Source organism: Lolium rigidum, chromosome 7 (assembly GCF_022539505.1).
Source record: "Lolium rigidum isolate FL_2022 chromosome 7, APGP_CSIRO_Lrig_0.1, whole genome shotgun sequence".
In the NCBI taxonomy this organism is placed as follows: Eukaryota; Viridiplantae; Streptophyta; class Magnoliopsida; order Poales; family Poaceae; genus Lolium; species Lolium rigidum.
In genome coordinates this window covers 143,515,989-143,534,932 of record NC_061514.1, presented here as the reverse complement: position 1 = coordinate 143,534,932, position 18,944 = coordinate 143,515,989, and the positions used below count along the sequence as shown (strand labels likewise).

General features: G+C 49.0%; 1 protein-coding gene across 1 annotated transcript; it reads left to right on the top strand.

Moving 5' to 3' along the window:
- The first annotated feature begins 14,695 nt into the window (after positions 1–14,695).
- LOC124669669 lies at positions 14,696–16,468 on the top strand. The gene is made up of 2 exons (XM_047206238.1): positions 14,696–14,918; positions 15,693–16,468. The coding sequence occupies exons 1-2, from the start codon at positions 14,875–14,877 to the stop codon at positions 16,327–16,329; spliced, it is 681 nt and encodes a 226-aa protein (XP_047062194.1). The 5' UTR covers positions 14,696–14,874; the 3' UTR covers positions 16,330–16,468.
- The last annotated feature ends 2,476 nt before the right edge of the window (positions 16,469–18,944 follow it).

The following is an 18,944-nucleotide window of genomic DNA, read 5'->3' as shown; positions in this document are numbered from 1 at the left end:
ATTTTGAAATAGTTTTGGACAATATCTTTGACTAGAAATAGCCATATAGTCCTTTAATTAATCTAGGCCATGATCATTCAAAGTAAGCATGGAATATTTTTGCATAAACAATTAGTACAAGTGTAATGTGATTTTTAGGAGTTGGAATTAACTTAAAAGCATTTGTGGTTGATTTTTAAGAATTAATCTAAGTCAAAAAAGTCCCTGTCTTGTTTATTTTGCTACTTTAATTCTACAACAGATATGGGTTTGAATCCAGTGGCATTGTGTAGATAAAACTCTAGGCTTTCCAAAAATATAAAATTTGTAAAATTTGGCCAGGTAGATTTGGAGTTATTCAATTTTGAACACAGCACCAGTATTCAAATTTGAGTTAAATTAAATCTAACGAATTCAAACTAACAGACGCGCGGGAAACTTAAACGGGCCGGCCCAGCTACGCTGGCGATGCTCGCGGGCCGCCTGACAGTGGGCTCCACTGTCAGCGCCACTTAACCAGCCGAAGCGGTACGATCAACGTGGCCCGCCCGATTAGAACTGGATCGAACGGTTGGAGTTCATCGTCGACAGCGACGAGAGAGCTCACTGGCGCGGCGACGGTGGGGGGTGGGAGGCTCACCGGCGGCGCGGCGATGGTCGGCGTTGAGCTACGGCGAGGTTGTCGAGGAAGGGGAAGCCGATGGCACCGACGGCGTCTCTAAAGGTGGCCGCAATCGACGATGGTGATCTCAGCTCCTCCGCGGGCTCCGGCGACAGATTGGACGGCTCCAGTGGCTAATTGAGTGAGAGCGGTGGTCGAGGAGGTCGAGGAGAGGGAGGGGAGCAGAAACGGTGTGGAGGAGGAAGTGCGGGAGGGGCGCTATTTATAATGGCGCGCGGTTGCTGTGGGTGCCGTGGCGGTCGTCGATGATTTCGTCGTTCCAATGCAGCGAAGGGGCAAGGAGTGGGCGTGCTGGGTTGGCAATGTCAAGGCGATGCTGACGCGTTTCGTGGCGCGGCCAGAGGAGGACGGAGCGGGTCGTCATCGTCATCGGTCTTTGCAGTACGGTGGCGGACAGTCGTCGTCCGTGACGACGGCGACAGGGCGTGCGGGGTCAAGGGAGCGTGTCCACTGGGTTCCTAACGTCGAGGTGAGCGTGCTGGTGCAAGGAGAGGTCGAGGCGAGCGCTGAGTCGACGGGGCACGGCGACGTCCTGTCGCGCTCTGGGGCGTCACCATGCGCGTCCTGGCGCGCGTGGGCGTCTCGCAGGAGTGTACGGGCGCGCAGGTCCTAGGCAGTGCTGACCCCGTTTCGGTCAAGGGAGTGCACGGTCGTGTTCAACAGGGTCAGGTCATGCTCAGAGACATGATGGAGTGGCTTGGATGGGAGAGGAGAGGAGGTGAGCATGGTGTGGTCATGGTGGCCGGCATGGTCTTGACATTGACAATGGAGGGCCAGGGCAAGGGTTGCAGTGGCCTGTACTGGTGCCCAGGGGTGTGGTGAGTCTCCAGAGCAGCAGGGATGGTCAGGGTTGGACCTGGTCCAAGGTGAAAAATCAGCATGGGCTTCAATTTCAACCCTGCCTGCAAGGTGTTTGTTGTAATGCCCGCAAGAAAAAGATTTTTGAAATTTGAAAAGATTTTTGGTGGAGTGTAAACATATAATTAGAGAAGTAGAATGGAGGTGGTGGTGGTCAAAATGGTGTTGATATGCAAAATCTCAAATTGCATATGATCTTCATTTTGTAATCTGGTTCCAACTTTGCTTGATTAAATCTTTGAATCCAAAGAGAGTTTGCAGAGGGGTGCTTGAGCAAAGTTGTTCACTTTTATGTTGTCTTGGATGAGGTGCAAAGGTTGGGCGAAGTTTAGTTTAGAAATCCTTAAATCACAGGGCTCAAAGTGGGCATCTGGTTATAAATGTCACATGTGACCATAATCACATATGAGCTCACACTTGATTCAAATTTGATTTGAATTGAGTTTGATTGTTTCCAAAAGTGTTAATAAGTGTTTAGTATCCATTTACAACCAAGGGTGCAAGCCAAAAGGGTCTAGGTTAAAGATTTGCAAAATTGGCCATATCACATAAGAGGTGATGTGTCAATTTTTCTTATTTTTGTAAATTGTTCACCTTGCTTTACTTGGGCATGGGTTAGGGTTAATTTAGGGTTATATTAGGTTTGGAGAAGGTTTCACATCATTTGGTCAAGGTTTAAAGTCATAGGGCAAAATTTTGTGAAATGGCTATGTGTCACATATGCCTCTATGCATATGTTGCATTTGAATTTTAATTTGACTTGGCTTGACCCAAATGGTGTTGTTGAGTGTTGAAATGGTATATAGGAGTGATCCAACCATTCACAACAAGTCCTAGGGTCAAGATCCTCAAATTCACAAATTTACTAATTTACTCTCATATGCCTCTATGGCATTTTTAGTTTCTTTTTATTTTCTTTGGAAACAACTTGAATCAGGTTTGATAAGTGCTAGGTAAGGTGTATGAAGGCTTTCCAAACCTCTAAGCAAAGTAGAAAAGCTTAGGGTAAAGATTTATATAAATATCCATAGACACATATGCCTTTTTCTTATTTAATTCCCTTTTATTTTATTTTAACTTGGGTAGTGAAAAGAGGGGTGAGGTTTAGGGTTTAAGCTCAATTCAAAATACTATAACAAGCAATCATGGAAATAGCACAAGAATTTAGCAATATCACTATGTCTCACACTTAATTTAATAAAAGTTTTTGTTGGTTCCAAAATTTGGAACTAGGGAAATTCATTTGTTTTGTTTTGAAATTTTTGGGATGTTACAAACCCTTCCCCCTTAAACAAATATCGTCCCGAGATTTTAAGAAAAGTTAGGTTTCTAAGAGAGATTGAGCATTTTATTAACAGGAAGACATACTTGGCATGGTCTGGGGTGCTTCCTGAGCTTCATTGGCAGTCATGTGGTAGAAACGACCGTTGTTGTTGTTCTGGTTCCTTCTACCGGCGAAGCGGCGCTGTTGCTGGGCAGGTGCAGCGGTATTGGCGGCAATCTTGGCAAGCTTCTTGGGGCACTCATTGGAGTAGTGGCCCACAACTCCACATTCATAGCAGTTCACAGTTGACTTGTCCTTCGGGGTGACGGGGATGGCATTGCTTCCAGTCCTCGGGCCAGTGTTGGTGTTGTTGTTGTTCCCATTGTTGTTGTTGCTGTTGTGGTTGTTGTTGTTGTGGTTGCCGTTGTTGTTGTTACCTCCGGGCTTCGGGGGTCCTCCGTTGTTGTTGTTGTTGTTGGGGCGATAACTCTGAGCAGGGGGCTTGTTGTATCTTGGGGTGAATCCTCCAGAGGAGTTGTTGCGGTACTTCTGGGCGTTGTTGGGTCCATTCTGGTTCATCATCCTTCTCTTGCGGTTCTCGTTGGCTTGATGTAGCTTTCCTTCCATCTGGATGGCTGAGTCTACCAGGGCTTCGAGGTCAGCGAACGGAATGTTCACTAACACAGTTTGCATTTCATCATGCAGTCCGTTCAGAAATCGCTCCTTCATTTTCTCGTTGGTGTCGGTCTCATCCGGGCGTACCTTGACGAGTAAGAAGCCCTGTCGCGGTATTCCACCACGGACATTCTTCCTTGCTTGAGTTCGCGAAACTCGTCTCTCATCTTCTTGATCAGTCCTTGGGGCACATGGTATTTGCTGAACTTCAGCTTGAAGTCTTCCCAGGTCATCATCTGTCCTGCATTCATGGCACGGGTGCTGGTCCACCAAGCTCTTGCTGGTCCTGCTAAGTAGTGCGTGGCAAACAACACTTTCTCTGCAGCTTCAACTCCCGCAACTTCGAGGTTGTTCTCCATTGTCTGGAGCCAGTCATCAGCATCTAGAGCTTCTTCGGTCTTGTTGAAAATAGGTGGGTTGGTGTTCTGAAAGTTCTTCAACTTTGATCCTGGGTGATCATGATGGCCTTGATTGTTGTTTGCAAGCTGTTGAAGTGCTGCAATGTTGGCTTGGCGTTCAGCTCGTTCAGCTTGCCTATCCTCCAGCATGGTTTGCAACATCTGCATCATGGCGTCCTGATTGGCGCTGCGGGTTGGTGGGGCCATCTGAATATCGAGGTAGATGATAAGATAAGAGGGAAATTTTTATGCTTCGTTTAGTTCAGAGGATGTAGCTTATGCTGAATTATTAAATGCTCATTATATCTTGCATCTCTGAATTTTTTCACATCCAATAGCCCAGTTATGATGCGAAAACCATCTACATTGATGTACTTTTTAGTATCAGGATGTACATTTTTGGTCCATTTTGATGTTTTTCTGCACTAGGGTGAAGTTACAAGCAGAACATGAATCGTGATGTATTACTTAGGTAAATACTAGCAAAAGTGCCCGTGCGTTGCGACGGATCTAAAAATAAAATAAATATTTTATATTTGAACTGTACACTGATTTTGGTTGTATCATTGGTTTTGAAATATGTTTATTTTCACCCAAATGACTTAGATGCCCCCTATACAACAATTCCCACAAAAGTATTTCAAGAACTCACCACTTAGTTTTTAATTTTCTTTACATACATCATGTATATTCAATTACGAAATCATCATGCAGAAAATCACTTACTAAATTACATGAAAAGACACTGAATTAATTAAATCTTGTTTAATTGCTAAATAATTGGATTAAATGGAAAAACCCATTCAATTATTAACAAACTCGAAAACCCAAATAAGAAGATCAATGTTGCATATGGTTACATGTTTTAGCCGGTCTACGTTGCATGCGCTGAAGCTATATCTTAGACACATCTACTCAAAGAACCGAAGGTACCTAGGCCTCTTGTAATGCAGCAGGTGTTTGTTCACCATAGAAAGATATCAAAAACATTAGCCTTTCAAGTACACATAAATTCATTCCAGCAACGGAAAATTGATTCAAAGAATAAAACCAGAACACAGCCAATTCAAGTAGCAGCAGCAGCTCAGCTCTGTGTTTTACCAGCAGGCGGCGAGCTTGACGCGTCCTTCTGTGGCTGAACGCTCGCTGTTCAGCCTCGCGCGTCCTGTTGCTAGCTATCGACCTCTCTTGGTCTAGCATCTATAGGCCTCCCCGAATTCTGGGTTCTTTTCTCTCTCAAAAAAATATCCTCGGGGTTCTGTCATGCACATCTTCTTTCTGCTTTCAACCCCATGGTATGATCCCCATCTGAGTAATTTGCAACCGATGCCACAATTATTTGACCAAGTTCCAAATAACAAAGTAGCACACTGTTGTATTGTGATCCAAATTCATATACTAAAGGGAGGCTAACTTCTGACGAGCGGAGCGAGGCCCGTCGCCGGAGGCTTGGGCCGAAGCGTTGGCACCGCCTATATATACATCTTGTAAGCAGCCGGCTAGGGTTCATCAGATTATAAGATAACCCACGGCGTTTGTAAACACCTCCCGATATAGTGAAGTTTCTTGTTGGTAGCGCCGTGGTTTTTTCCCCTTCTGTGTTGGAAGGGGTTTTCCACGTTAAATCTTGTGTCCCCTGCGTGTGTTCTTGTTTCGTTCTTCGTTATTTGCTTGTCGCTTTTATAACACACAAGCACTGTACTTTCGCTTGCAGCTCAGCATATTTTTTTTTTCCACAAAATCCATTGTCCCATGGTCCATGGTGTAGAGGTTCTAGTCTGGCTGTTTTACACAGAAAACATCATCTGTTGGCGCAAAGGTGCCAGGCGGGTGAGGCCAGCGGTGGAATTCCACGTCTGGTGCTCCAACTGCGCAGTGGACACGGTCGAAGCGCCAGGCGGATCTCAGTATCCAGATGCGCCACTTCCCCATCTACTCCAAGTCTCCAACTGTGCAGGCCATCAGCGATTCAGGGCTTGACCCCCCGATTTAATATCCGTGTGGGGCGGGGAAGGAGAAGACATATCGACCGGGATGGCGGGCAGCGTTGGGGCAAGCCGGCAAGGTCGAGCTTGCCCCGTTTGTCGCCATTATTCTCCACGCTCGTACGTGGGGAGTAGATGCGGTGAGGACGGCCTCGCGCGGCATGGGGGGTAGATCAGTAGATGCGGGGAAGACGGCCCTCGCTGGCGTGGTGTCGGCCGCCGGGTCGCTCATGTAGTCCTTGCCTTGTGCAAGGAGATTCCATGCAAAAGAAAATCAGGGGCAAGATCCGAGAATCTGTACTGCGTGAGCTACATCCACTGCGAACCAACGACTCGAGGACGGGCGCTTTTGCAACGGAGTCGACGGATATTTTATAGACGATGGATGGATGAGGCAGGAGAAGCATATAAAGTTTCAACGCGTCTACCCAGCGGTTTCCAAAGATTTTAACTTATGGGTGGCAGTGGTGGGTAATTTGTATCAACTTTAGGGCAGTTTTGAATTGAACGAACGACCGAGGGAGAAACCATTTTGCTTTTATTATTATTAGGTATAGATTACATCTAATTAAACATGTACTACGTGTTCAGGATGAAATCCATATGCACAAAATAACCCTACACCCATATATCTAGTTACATGTAATTACTCATGTACTACTTGTTATGAATGAAATTCTTATGCGCTTAATACATCCTATAACCACAGTACTAGTTTTGTAGGATGTATTTCTCACATATACCCAAAAAAGCATTTCGTAGGTGATTGTTATATTTTTAAGAGTTTCAGTTCACTTAATACATCCTATACCAACAGTACTAGTTTTGTAGGATGTATTTCTCACATATACCAAAAAAAGCATTTCGTAGGTGATTGTTATATTTTTAAGAGTTTCAGTTCATGGATGTACCATTTATAATAACTATAGGCAGAAATCAGATGTATTTTTAAGTCACATACATACAATTGGTTCCAAATTTATCATTTGGCACTACAGAACGTAAATTTTCTAGGAGAAATAACATGTATATTTTCCACTTTTATACAGGAGTGCTCAAGTTTCAAACAAATATGGAATGGACATTTCTGATTCCTTGTTTGCCCATATATCACTGCATGTTTTTTCTTCTTTGTGTCCTATCTCTCCCCACGTGGTCACCTTTTGTCCATACCCACAGTGTCTGCAAAATGAATTGTGTTGCTCCCAGAAGCTTGCACTTGCAATTGTGTTTTCCTTGATATTGCTCGCTCGCCAAGTTTTGCACGTCTTTACTGTCCTTGAGTGGAACAGTCCACACCAGCAGTAGTATAGTCAAACTCAATGCCTGGGAAAACATAGATTTTTGTTTTGTTTATAAAAGCAAGTAGAAGCAATTACCATAAAAAATCAACACGCATTTGTGAAATTGTTTAAGTCTGCAAAATTGCAGCTACACTATGCTTCTACCTATGTTTTCCAAAAAAGAACGGAGTAGCTAATAACTTTTTTGTTTCTGTCATTTACTTATAGATAATGCAAAACATAGTTCATCTTATGAAGATCTCATGACGTCCTAAACTCCGATTGAGCTTAATCTTGAAGAAAATTGTACATGCTGTTCTTGGTTCAAGCTATTGTTTACGCTACAAACTTCTGCAAGTTTCTTCCATGTCATTTGAGGGGTGGTACAAAGTTTGGATCTCACAAACTCTGAGAAGCTAGATGCTTTTTGTCCATGTGTTCCACAGCCAGTTTTGTGCTACACCCTAGTATGCGCAAAACTTCGGACAGAGATTTGGTGCACATGGGCACCAGTGATCCCTATTTAAAAAAGTAATTAAAGTTTATATTTCTAAGTTTCAGAAAAATCTGAAAATAAATTATGATGTAGTTAGTATTGTATTTCACAAAAGTGTAAATTTTCAGCTGGAAATAATTTGTATTTTAGGCTACACAAAAATAATAAATTTGTAGATCTGAGTATAGTGATTCAGATCTTAAAAAAAAAAAAATCAGATTTTGTCATTTTTGTGTAGCTCGGAAAACAAAATATTTGTATTTGAAATTTTGTATGTTAGTGGGATACATCATCAGCTCCTTTTAGAATTTTTCTACAGATTTTTTTAAAACACATAAATCTAATTTTCGATTTTTTTAATACAGCGAGAGCAATGGTACCCAAGATCCAAAATGACCTTTTGCAAAACTTCCTGCTACCTGGGCCTGGCGCCTTGCGCCCCAACGTGTGCTCAGGGCATTTCCAACGGGGCGACCCATCCTGCGCCCGCGCGTCCGGATGGGTCCAGCCGGACAAAAACCCGACCCAACGCGGGGACGCACCGCAAAAGCGGACGGCCGCGGCGTCCGGAACGACGCAAATCCGGCCCAAATCTGGGCCGGGTTTGCGTGGCCGCGGATGGCACGCGGCGTCCTCGCGTGTCCGCCCTGTCCGCGTGGCTGGCCCACCTGTCGGTGCCCCAGTCCTATTAAATGTGGACTGGGGAAGGGGACTGTCCCTATCCAGTCCACACTTTCCACTCCGGCCACACGCGCGAGCTCGAAGCTTCCGCGCCGCCATGGCCCCGAAGCGCGAGTTCGAGCCGTCCGCGAACGACCACGAGGCCGGCAGCAGCCGGCAAGTCGCGCCGCCGGCGTTCGCAATGGGGCCGCCGGCGCCTCCCAGACGCGAGCGGATCTACGTCACCGTAGCGGTGGCGCGGATGTTCGGGACGCCGGCGTCCCAATGCTCGTGGGGACGTGCACCTCCCCACGGGCGGCACTCGAGCCCGGATCGGGTTCCGGTGCCGCCCACCCGGGCTCCGGCCGCGCCCGCTACGCCGAGATCCGGAGGCGCCGCGCGCAGCTGCCGGCGGACGTCCCGCACGACGCCGCGTACGGCGACGCAAGTCCCAAGTGGGACTTGTGGTTCGAGGTGGAGCACGATGCGCGCCGGCGCACATGCTTCACATCCGCGACGGCGCGGCCTCGCGCGCAGCCAGGCACACCTGCTAGGCGGGCTGGCCGCCGCCCCGGCGGCCTCTACATCAACGAGCCCGCGCCCCAGCCCCAGCCCCAGGAGGAGGAGAACGACCCGGAGCTGCGAGGCGGCGCTCGCGGCGTCCCGCGAGCGGCGAGGACCTCGACGAGCTGGCCAAATGGCCGCACCTCGCCGAGGCGGCTGCGCACCTCCGCGCGGAGGAGGCGGCCGGGAAGGCCCGGGAGGACGCCCGGGCGGACGCGTGGGCCTTCCTCGAGCTGGCGCGCCGTCAGGAGGAGGCTACGCGCCAGGCGGCGCTCCGGGAGGAGGAGGAGCGCCGGGCCGCGCGCCTGGCGGAGGAGGAGCGCCTGGCCACGCAGGCCGCAACGGAGGAGCAGCTCCGGCAGGAGTCCGCGCGGAGGGCACGGTTGCGCAGGCCGGCGAGCCCGCCGAACGCGCACTCCGCCTGGGAAAGGGCGCAGTGGGAGCCCCGGCCGAGTCCCGGTGCCCTCCGGCGTGTCGAGCCGGAACAGCCGCGTCGCCGCCGGGGGGCGTCGTCGTCATCGACACCGACGATGACGAGTACTACTGGGGGTAGTACTGCCGGCGGCCACCGTGCTCGCAAACCCTGTCTAGGGTTTCTTTTTTTTTATAGTTTAAAGCCCATGTAGGGCTTTCTTTTGTGTAAAAATTGCCCAAAATAGGGCTTAGTTTAATTAACCACTAGTTTAATGTTATTTTGGCTGTTTTCCTTTTTTATTTTTATTTTTGTTATTTTAATTACATATGCGGTGCGTCCGCGCGTTGGGCGCAGCGTGCGACCCAAACGGACACGCGGACGCGGGGCGCTGTCTGGGTGTCCGTTCGACCACCCAAACGGCCCAAAACGAACAGCCCAGCGCGTCCGTTTGGGTCGCCCGGTAGATGCCCTCAGCACCAAAACCAGGCTATTTTTGGGCACCTGTCGCTATCAGGTCATGGGACCAGTTTCTGTATCTGGTATGGGTCGCTTTCGGACAGGGGGCACTCTGTAGCACTAAAGGGTAGCCGCGCACTCTGTAGCATCGTCCTACATTTTGACTCACTTTTCTCCTTCAGCCTCTTGGACACACGTGTGCTCGGGACTCCCTTTCTAACTGGAATGAACATCATAGCATGTAAGAGCATCTCCAGTCGCGTCCCCTAAACCGTCCCCCAAAGCGATTTGGGGCGCGCCGGACAAAAAAAGCGTTCCAGCCGCGTCCCCCAAAGCCCATTTTTGTCCGGCGCGCCCGATACGGTGTCCGGCGCCCGAGCCCGTCCCCGTCCCACGGGGGACGCACCGGGGACGCCGGACACAACGAAAGCGAGGCGGGGAGTGGCGGGGCCGACGCGTCGGCCGGCACGGAAGGCTAAAACCCCGTCGCCTACCTTTGGTCAAGCGACGTTAATGGCGTCCCTGTTTTCCCGAGCGACGCGAGGGACGCGTCTCGTCGTGCATGGCCGCGTGGCCGTCCGCGCCGGAGTTATTGCGTGCAACCACCCGCTGCCGCCGCTGTTTTAAGACGCCCTCCAGTTATCGCCGCTCATCATAATCCTTCTCGTCGCCGCCGCCTCCCCCTTCCCAGATCCTCTCCTCCGCAACGGCGCTCCGCGGCTGGAGATGCCGTCGTCGCCGCCGCCGTCTCCTCAATGGCAGCCGAGGAGGACGACGTACTCGTCCTCCTCGCACTCTTCTTCCTCGGGGCCGGCGCGATCGACGCCGTCGTCGTCGTACCGGTCGGCGCCGTATACCGTTCCCAAACGGGAGGTCAAGGAGGAGCCGGCGACGCCCGTCAACACGCAGGCGTGGCGGTAGCGGCAGCGGGCGGCGGCAAGGGAGGCGCGGCGGCGCCCTCCTCATCCCGGCCGGAGGTGAAGGAGGAGCCGGAGGAAGCGTCGCAGCGGCGGCGCGGCGGAGTACGAGCGGCGCGACGGCTCATCGCCGGCAGCGACGACCCGAGGACTGCCCAGGGGCTGCGGGCGGCGTTCTTGGCGTCCATGGACGACAAGGACGCCCGGAGGGCGACCTGGACGCGGCGATCGCCATGTCCATCCGCGACTCCGGCAAGCCAGCTGGTGGACCTCACCGACGACGGCGAGGCGAGGACCAAGCGGCTTGGTGAAGGACGAGCCCGTGGACGAGCCCGTCGACGAGCGCGTCAGCAGGAGGTCGTCACCGACGAGATGTACAACTTCCGAGCGGTACTACGACGCCTCCGGCCGCCGCAAGTGGTTCTAGATTAGGTTTAGTTTTAAAGTTAGTCAAATTTCGTTCGAATCTATGTAAGTTTGGACGAATCTAATCGAATCTAGTCAAGTTTAAAATTTGCGAAATTTTGTTTGGGGGACGCGACTGGGGAGCGACGTCCCCCAAACGCGGCACGAACGAAACACGTCCCCCAAACGCTCAATCCGGCGCGGTTTGGGGGACGGTTTGGGGGACGCGACTGGAGATGCTCTAACATATATCCATCTTGTGGAATTATGAATCTTCAACCAAAAAATATGGAACCAAGAAATCTGGCAAAAGTTACATGCAATCAATTAAGAAAATAACACAATTATACTGATATAATACTTTGAGCTGCATTCCAATTTGAAGAAAGGGTGCCGAGTTATTAAGCTATGGCAAAAAATCATCAAGAGGTTACTGCAGATGTTACTGCATATATTAAGAAGCATACATAATCAGCATGGAGTTGCATTTCAGTAATTAGAAGAAAAGGTACGGATTATTAAGCTGTGACGAAAGGATCAAATATTTGGCCCCTTACAGCCATATTACGATGCATACAGCTGTTGCACGCACACATATATTGCAGCAGATGTGGGAAAATACACTTCGAGCCTTTAGAAACCAATAATTTTATGAGCTGCAAGAAATTCTGAAAAACAAAAGGAATGAGTCTTCAATACAGCACATACAACCTTCTAACAAAATATCTAGAGAACTGATGGAGCAGGCCTATAGTAATATTCCCTGTTTCCTTATGCCTGGAAGAAAGGAACGCCTTCTAGAGTGAGTAATCTTGGAAAATATAACCGGACAAAGAACTAACGAATACTGTATTAAAATCAAACAAAATCAAGGACACGTGTCTATTTCGGATTTTGCTGATAAATGTGGAATATCATCTTCTATCAGATCAGTCCTGCTCATAAGAAATTTGGTATGTAAAGCGCATGCAGTACTAAGTGTGAATTTTGATCAGCCAGAACCAAGCATTGAGGCAACTAATTACATATCCAATAGGAGCAAGATAAATCACATTTGGGCTGGATGCGGGAAAAGTGTCTATCACGTATTTCAATTGTCTATCACCAATTTAAGAAAAGGAAAAAAAACTCGGTGGAAGCAAAAAAAAAAACTCATGTTTTATCTGAAGAACCCCCAAAGACCAAAGTCAATTGCAACAACTTGTGTCTGAGAACCACACAACTTACCTTATGATTACCACCAGAAAAAGCCACGGTGGTAGCGAGTCTCATGGACTCATGGCAGCGGCGGGATCCCACGATGGCGTGCTCAACGGAGCTTGGATGGTGGCATCGGCACCAAAACTCTCGCCGAAGGGAGGCACATCATCGCTGCAGATCGTCGTTTTTGGGCATCTCGCCCATTAGGAGGTTTCTTCCACTTCTGTCATGGTTGTCGCAGGGAAATCATATGCGAGCGATTAATTGACTATAAAGGAGCAGGCCAAAAAAGTGGAAGAGATGGAAAAATGCAAAAATGGGAAGGGCAAGCGCATGGGCTGGAGCCTGGAGCCATTGAGTAAAATGGGCAGCGTGGACTTGAGAACCAAACGGATGAAACCGAAACTGAACGCACAAACATTAGATCATCTTCAACCGCCTCCTCAAAGCGTTCCCAAACAGCGCCGGATCGAGTGTTTGGGGCACACGTTTTCTCGTGCCAGTTTGGGAGACGTCGGAATATATCCGCGTTACAAGATTATACTTGTGCCATACCAATGACTTAATGAGTAGAAACCCGGGCATTAAAAACATACTCATAGCCTGATCATGCGATGGGGGTACCATATGTGTATCCGTGCATAAAATTGACATTCTTCTTAGGGACCGCGTTGGAGCGTTTCGTGAGCTGAGGGACCGTCCTGGGTGTGCCCGACGAGCTTAGGGACCGAGCATGCATTTTACTCTTTGATTGTTAAAAAAAAGAGAGAATAGCCAGTATACCACTAGTTGAAACCAAGAGTTCCAAAATACCACTTAATAAACTAAGCTTGCCAAAATACCACTACATTCTAGCTTTTCATTCCAAAATGCCACTATGCACTAACTGAGCCTAATACTGGCACAAAAAGACGGGTACGCCCTTGCCTCTTCACACGCCACAACTCTCTCATGTCCACTCATTTCAACAGCTTTTTAACTAGATATCAGCTAGATTTTCGACAAGATTACTGCATATTGACAGCAGCATCTTCGACAACATCTTAACGGTAGCATTTCCATTAAATTTCAGCAGCATTATTACAACATCATGTCCGTAAAATTATAAGAGCAAAAACAACAGAATGTATGAGCCAAATTGAAATTCTCTCACACCATCAATAGAAGAAAATTGCATCGACGCATTCTTTGTGCGTGCATGGAAACTAATAAACCTTTTTTTTTGCGAATGGAAAACTAATAAACCTTATGAAATTTGCAAACGATCTATGGAGCAGCTTCCTGAACGCCAGCGACTACCATGGCAGGAGTTCGGTCTCACAGTTTGATTAACGGAAAACGTTTGACATCTCACGGTAATGCTATTTTGGCTATAAAAACTAAGATTGTAGTGGTATTTTGGCAAATTTGATTTTTGTAATGGAGCCCCCCTTCTCCTTCTCTCTCGGTCTCTCTCGAAAAGCTCTCGTCTGGTTCTCTCCTCTGCACAGCCGGGCCGGACCGGAGCCACTCTCGCCGGCGATGCTGGCTGGAGTAGGCAAAGGAAGGGCGCCGGTAGTAGTATTAGGGCCTGTTTTAGTGTAGGTTTACCCTTAGTGGAGATTGGGAGTAGGTCGTCGGATCTCATCGGCCGGATGCAGTGCGCCCGGTGCTCCGGCGTCCTCGCGGCTCAGCTCCGGTGGCTAGAGCCGTGGCTCGGGAGGATGATGGAGCTAGGCATCTCCCCAATAAGGCCGTCTTCCCCGTCTTCCGGAGGCTAGTTGTGCCTTGGTGCTTCTCCGCGGCATCGGGCGGTCGCCGGCGATGCACGGCGTCGAGGTTTCCAAGGTGGAAGCAAGGCGTGGTTTGCGGACCCGGTGAGGTCTTCTTCAATAAGCGGTTCATCGGTCTTCTCGCTATCTGGAGTTCGCGGATCTCGCTCTCTCTTACGGCCGGCCGTGGAGGCGAGGAGAAGAGTAAGCTAGCTGAAGTGTTCTGCGGTGTTGGGGGAGGCTGGGGAGTTCGTGATACTGCGGCTGTTTGGAGTTCATCCTCGGCGGTCCAAGATTGGCAGCCGGGGCAGCAACTCCAGAGCCTGGCGCTGGTGTTGCGTCAGGTTTTCTCCAACCTCCATCGGAGGCCCTATGGTGGACTCACGGCGGAGCTCATCCTCTTCACTGCACCAAGTGGTCTAGTCCCCGGTCATTGGTGGCGACGGCCGTCGCTTGAGTCCTGTGATCGTTGGCGGTGTAGGAGCACCCGATTGCTTTTTCTTCTATTTGTTCGAGGGTCTATTCTGTAAAGGTAGGGACTCCGGTCCAAAATGTGCTGTTCTTGGAGGTTCCTTATGTATTCTGTACCACACCGCTTTATGTTTAATGCAGTATCCAGGCCCTTCGGGGCCTATCCCTGTTCAAAAAAAAAAAAAAAAAATTTTGTAATGGTATTTTGAAACTCTTGATTTCAACTAGTGGTATATACTATTGGCTATTCTCTCTCTCTCAAAAAAAAAGAGTCCCGGACGTTTGCCACCCCCAGAAAAGAGTTCCGGTTCCGAACCAAGTTATTCTACGCCCTCGTCTTTATATACTCTGGCATCTGAAGATCACAAGCGCGCTTTCGGCACCAAATAGCCGGTTCGAATCTGCGATTCTACTCATGGAGATGGAGATGCAAGCTAGAAGTATTTCCGACGGCAGCAGGTACGAACGCATCTACCGGGTTAAGTTCTTACATGTATATTACTCCAGCGTAGTAGTAATTGTAATCCCTCTGTTCATCGGAGATACAAACCACATCTGAGAGACCTTCTGCCCCCGCGTCGCCTCCTCTGGCGACACGGGCGGCACACCACTTACCCCGCTGCCCCTCCCCCTCGCCGCCGTCGGCGCGAACCGCCGAGAAAAGCTCGGGCGGTGCCGGCGGCGACCGAAGTTTTCTTGCTGGAGCTCGCGGAGAGATACAGCGGCCCGGCGGCGATGCGGTTCCGGATGTGGCGGTCGCAGCAGAGGAGAATCCCGGCGGCAGTGCTGCTGGCGGTTGGCGGAGGGAGGGGTGGAGCAGATGGTGGCAGCCGCCCCTCCGGCGTGGATGCGGCTTGCTGCGACGCTGACCAGGCCCGATCTGGGCCCGGTTTGGGCTGTGCGGGCCGTAACCATGGCAGAGGGGCGCGTCGCTGGAGATGGACCTGGTGGCGCTGTGGCAGAAGGTGGGGTGGCGAAATTTGATGTTTTAGGGACATTGACATGCTCTTTCACCGAGTATAATCTAAATTCTTGTTATCATATTTCAAACAACGACGGTGGTAGAAACTCTAGAATTTGACTCTAAGACGGGTTTAAAACTTTGGCCTTTTTTTACCTTAAACGACTACGACCTACCTTTCCTGAGAAGGCGAATGACTAGTTCTTTTTAATTTTTTGAAAGATCTTGGTCGTTGATTTTTAATGTTTATGTCACATATATTTCATAATCAGGATGAAACGCCTGAATCCATTGAAGATGTATTTATTTATCTTCAAGCAGAAGGTTGGGTCCTTAGTTTTCGGAAAAGGCAAGGTCATCATTCGACAACCAAAGAAGATGTTCAGGATATGTACCCGTGATGAGTATGGCACCAGAACATTGGCTAAACCAAGAGTCATACTTAAATCAACATCACTGTGGCATGAAAAAGAGCTTCGTACTGAGAGGTGGAGGCATGCCCTGGGTATTAGTGCGTACGATGCCACTTCATGGGCGGCCTATCAGGAAAATATTGAAACCATTGATAGACTAGCTGACACGTTAGATAATGCACTTACTAAGTACAAAGAGCGACGTTTGCAAGCGGGGTTGTTTTATTTTGTCCCGGATAGTGAAAATGTGATGTTCCTAGCTAGCAGCTACCTTCACGGTGGTAGGAACAGTAATTTCTTGAAACACCTATGGAGAAAGAAGAGACTGAAGCACGAGATGAAAGAGACTACGAAAGAGACCATTGCTCTGGGGACTGATCTATCCGACATAAACCGTGTCTCAGTTGTTGCTGGGACGTTGAGATTGTGTGACATGAGGCACTTGTTTTGTATGTTACTTGTGTTGTCCTTAGCGCTGGCAATAGTATATATGTAATTTTTTTTTTAGTTTAGGTTGATTTGCTACAACTCTTATGTTATCTATACGGTTTGAGTTTGAGTACATATTTTCTCATGAATTTCGCTTAGGACATATGTGCGTTTGGCATACACTCCCATTCCCGCTGCAGTCTCTTCCCCGCACCACTTTTTCTTTTATCTAAAAGATTAACATAGGGCAGGTATAGCATGCATCGTTAATCTATTATATTCTATTATGTACAGTATATTAAAATACATGTTAGGCTACCAAAGAAAGAGAAATAGTCTAGAAAATCCCATAAAAATAGAATCATCTGGCCATTAATTACTTTAATTTAACTAGATGATGCACTGCGTGTTACAGCAGCACATTTTTCTCCAAATTAGATATCAATAATGATCAGCGCGCAAGGGGAAAAAGAATGAAAATAGAAGGAACATTGGGACTGAGGGGTTTTGACTCGTGGCTCATCATGTCTCCCCTAAATTATACGGCACGCACAACTTACAAGACGATGTGTTTAGGGCATGTTTGGTGGTGCATGCATCCGATTCGGGGTCAGTGCGTTAGAGCATCTCCACCGGCTCCCCCGATAGCGGTCCCGATAGCAATTTGGGGGTCGGGGGCGAAAATGGGCTCGTACCAGCGCGCTCCAAACGGTGTCGGCTAATTTTCGAGCCCAATAGAATCGCCGGCAACCCCGTGCTGGCCCCTTCACCAAGGGCGTGAATCGGGCGCGCCGGCGCCTCGCGGAACGACGGTTTTCATGGGTGGGGTGCCTTGTCAGCGAGGGGACGCGGCGGTTCGCATCGGAAACGACGCGGGGAGGTTGGTCATCAGCGTTAATGGTCTCCCGCACGGAAACCAAAACGGCGAGGGCGGCGACTGTCCATGCGGCGTCCACCTACCTTACCCACGCGCCTTCAATGCGCGTCCGTCGCCTTCCTTAAAACCACACCGGCGCGCACTCCTCTCTTTTCCCCGCCGTCCATCCCTAGCCGCCGCCGTCCTCAACCTCCGCCAGAACCACCGCCCACCCGCACGCGAACGCGATGGCGCACAACGACCAGGCCGGCGGCAGCGGCAGCGGCGGCATGCCACGCTCGACGCAGCTGTTGAAAGGACACAAATGTCGCCTAGAGGGGGGGGGGGTGAATAGGCGTTTTAAAACTTTTACGAGATGGGCTTAACAAATGCGGAATAAAACTAGCGTTTACTTTGTCAAGCCCAAAGCCTATATACTATGGTTCACCTATGTGCACTGATACGTCCAAAACGTATCTACTTTCCCGAACACTTTTGCTATTGTTTTGCCTCGAATTTGTGTATTTTGGATACAACTAACACGGACTAACGCTGTTTTCGGCGAAATTGCTCGGTGTCTCGTTTTTGTGCGGAAATCCAACTTTCGGGAAAATCCTCGAAATTTATGCGAAAGGTCTTATTTTTCCGGAAGATTGACGGAGCCGAAGGGCAAGCCGTGTGGAGGCCCGAGGGCCCCACACACTAGGCCGGCGCGGCCCAGGAGGGGGGCGCGCGGCCCTAGCGTGTGGCCCCCTCGGCCGGCCTCCGACGCCCTCCTTTGGACTACTTAACGCCTTCGATCTAAAAACGCACGGGGAGTTAGAAGGAATCGCCAGAAACCATCCAGTACGCTGCCACTGTCGCGAAACTCCGTCTCGGGACCAGAAACTCCGTTCTGGCACTCCGCCGGGACGGGGAATTGGAGGAGATCATCGCCATCATCACCACCGACGCCTCTCCATCGACCAGCCATGTTTTCCCCATCCATGTGTGAGTAATTCCCCCGTTGTAGGCTGAAGGGGATGGTAGGGATTGGATGAGATTGGTCATGTAATAGCATAAGATTGTTAGGGCATAGTGCCTAGTGTCCGTAATTGGTACTTTTATGATATTGTTGCAACTTGTTATGCTTAATGGTTGTCACTAGGGCCCGAGTGCCATGATCTCAGATCTGAACATGTTATCAATTCATGATGATATTCATTGCTTTATGATCTTACCGCAAGTTGTATACACGTATTGTTGTCCGAACTCGAGGCCCCAAAGTGACGAAATTGGGACAACCGAAGGGAAGGCGGTGATATGAGGATCACATGTGTTCACGGAGTGTTAATGCTTTGCTCCGGTGCTCTATTAAAAGGAGTGCCTTAATTTCCGGTAGATTCCCTAGAGGCCCGGTGCCACCGGCTGGTAGGACAAAAGATGTTGTGCAAGTTTCTCATTGCGAGCACGTACGACTAAATATGGAACACATGCCTATTGATTGATTAGTACTTGGATACCGTTTTATTATTATCCGCAAATGCCCCGCTTGATTGTTACATGAGTTTCTCTCATCAATGCAACGCCCGTTCATCCATCCCTCGTGCCTACGAGTATTTTAATCCTGTTGTTTACTATAATCACTACTGCTGTCTTTGTTACTCTGCTGCTCGTTATTTCACTACTGCTACCGCTATCGCTATAAAACTGTTACTACTCGATAAACTCTTGCGAGCAAGTCTGTTTCCAGTGCGGCTGAATTGACAACTCCGCTGTTAAGGCTTACAAGTATTCTTTGTCTACCCTTGTGTCGAATCAATAAATTGGGTTTTACTTCCCGCGAA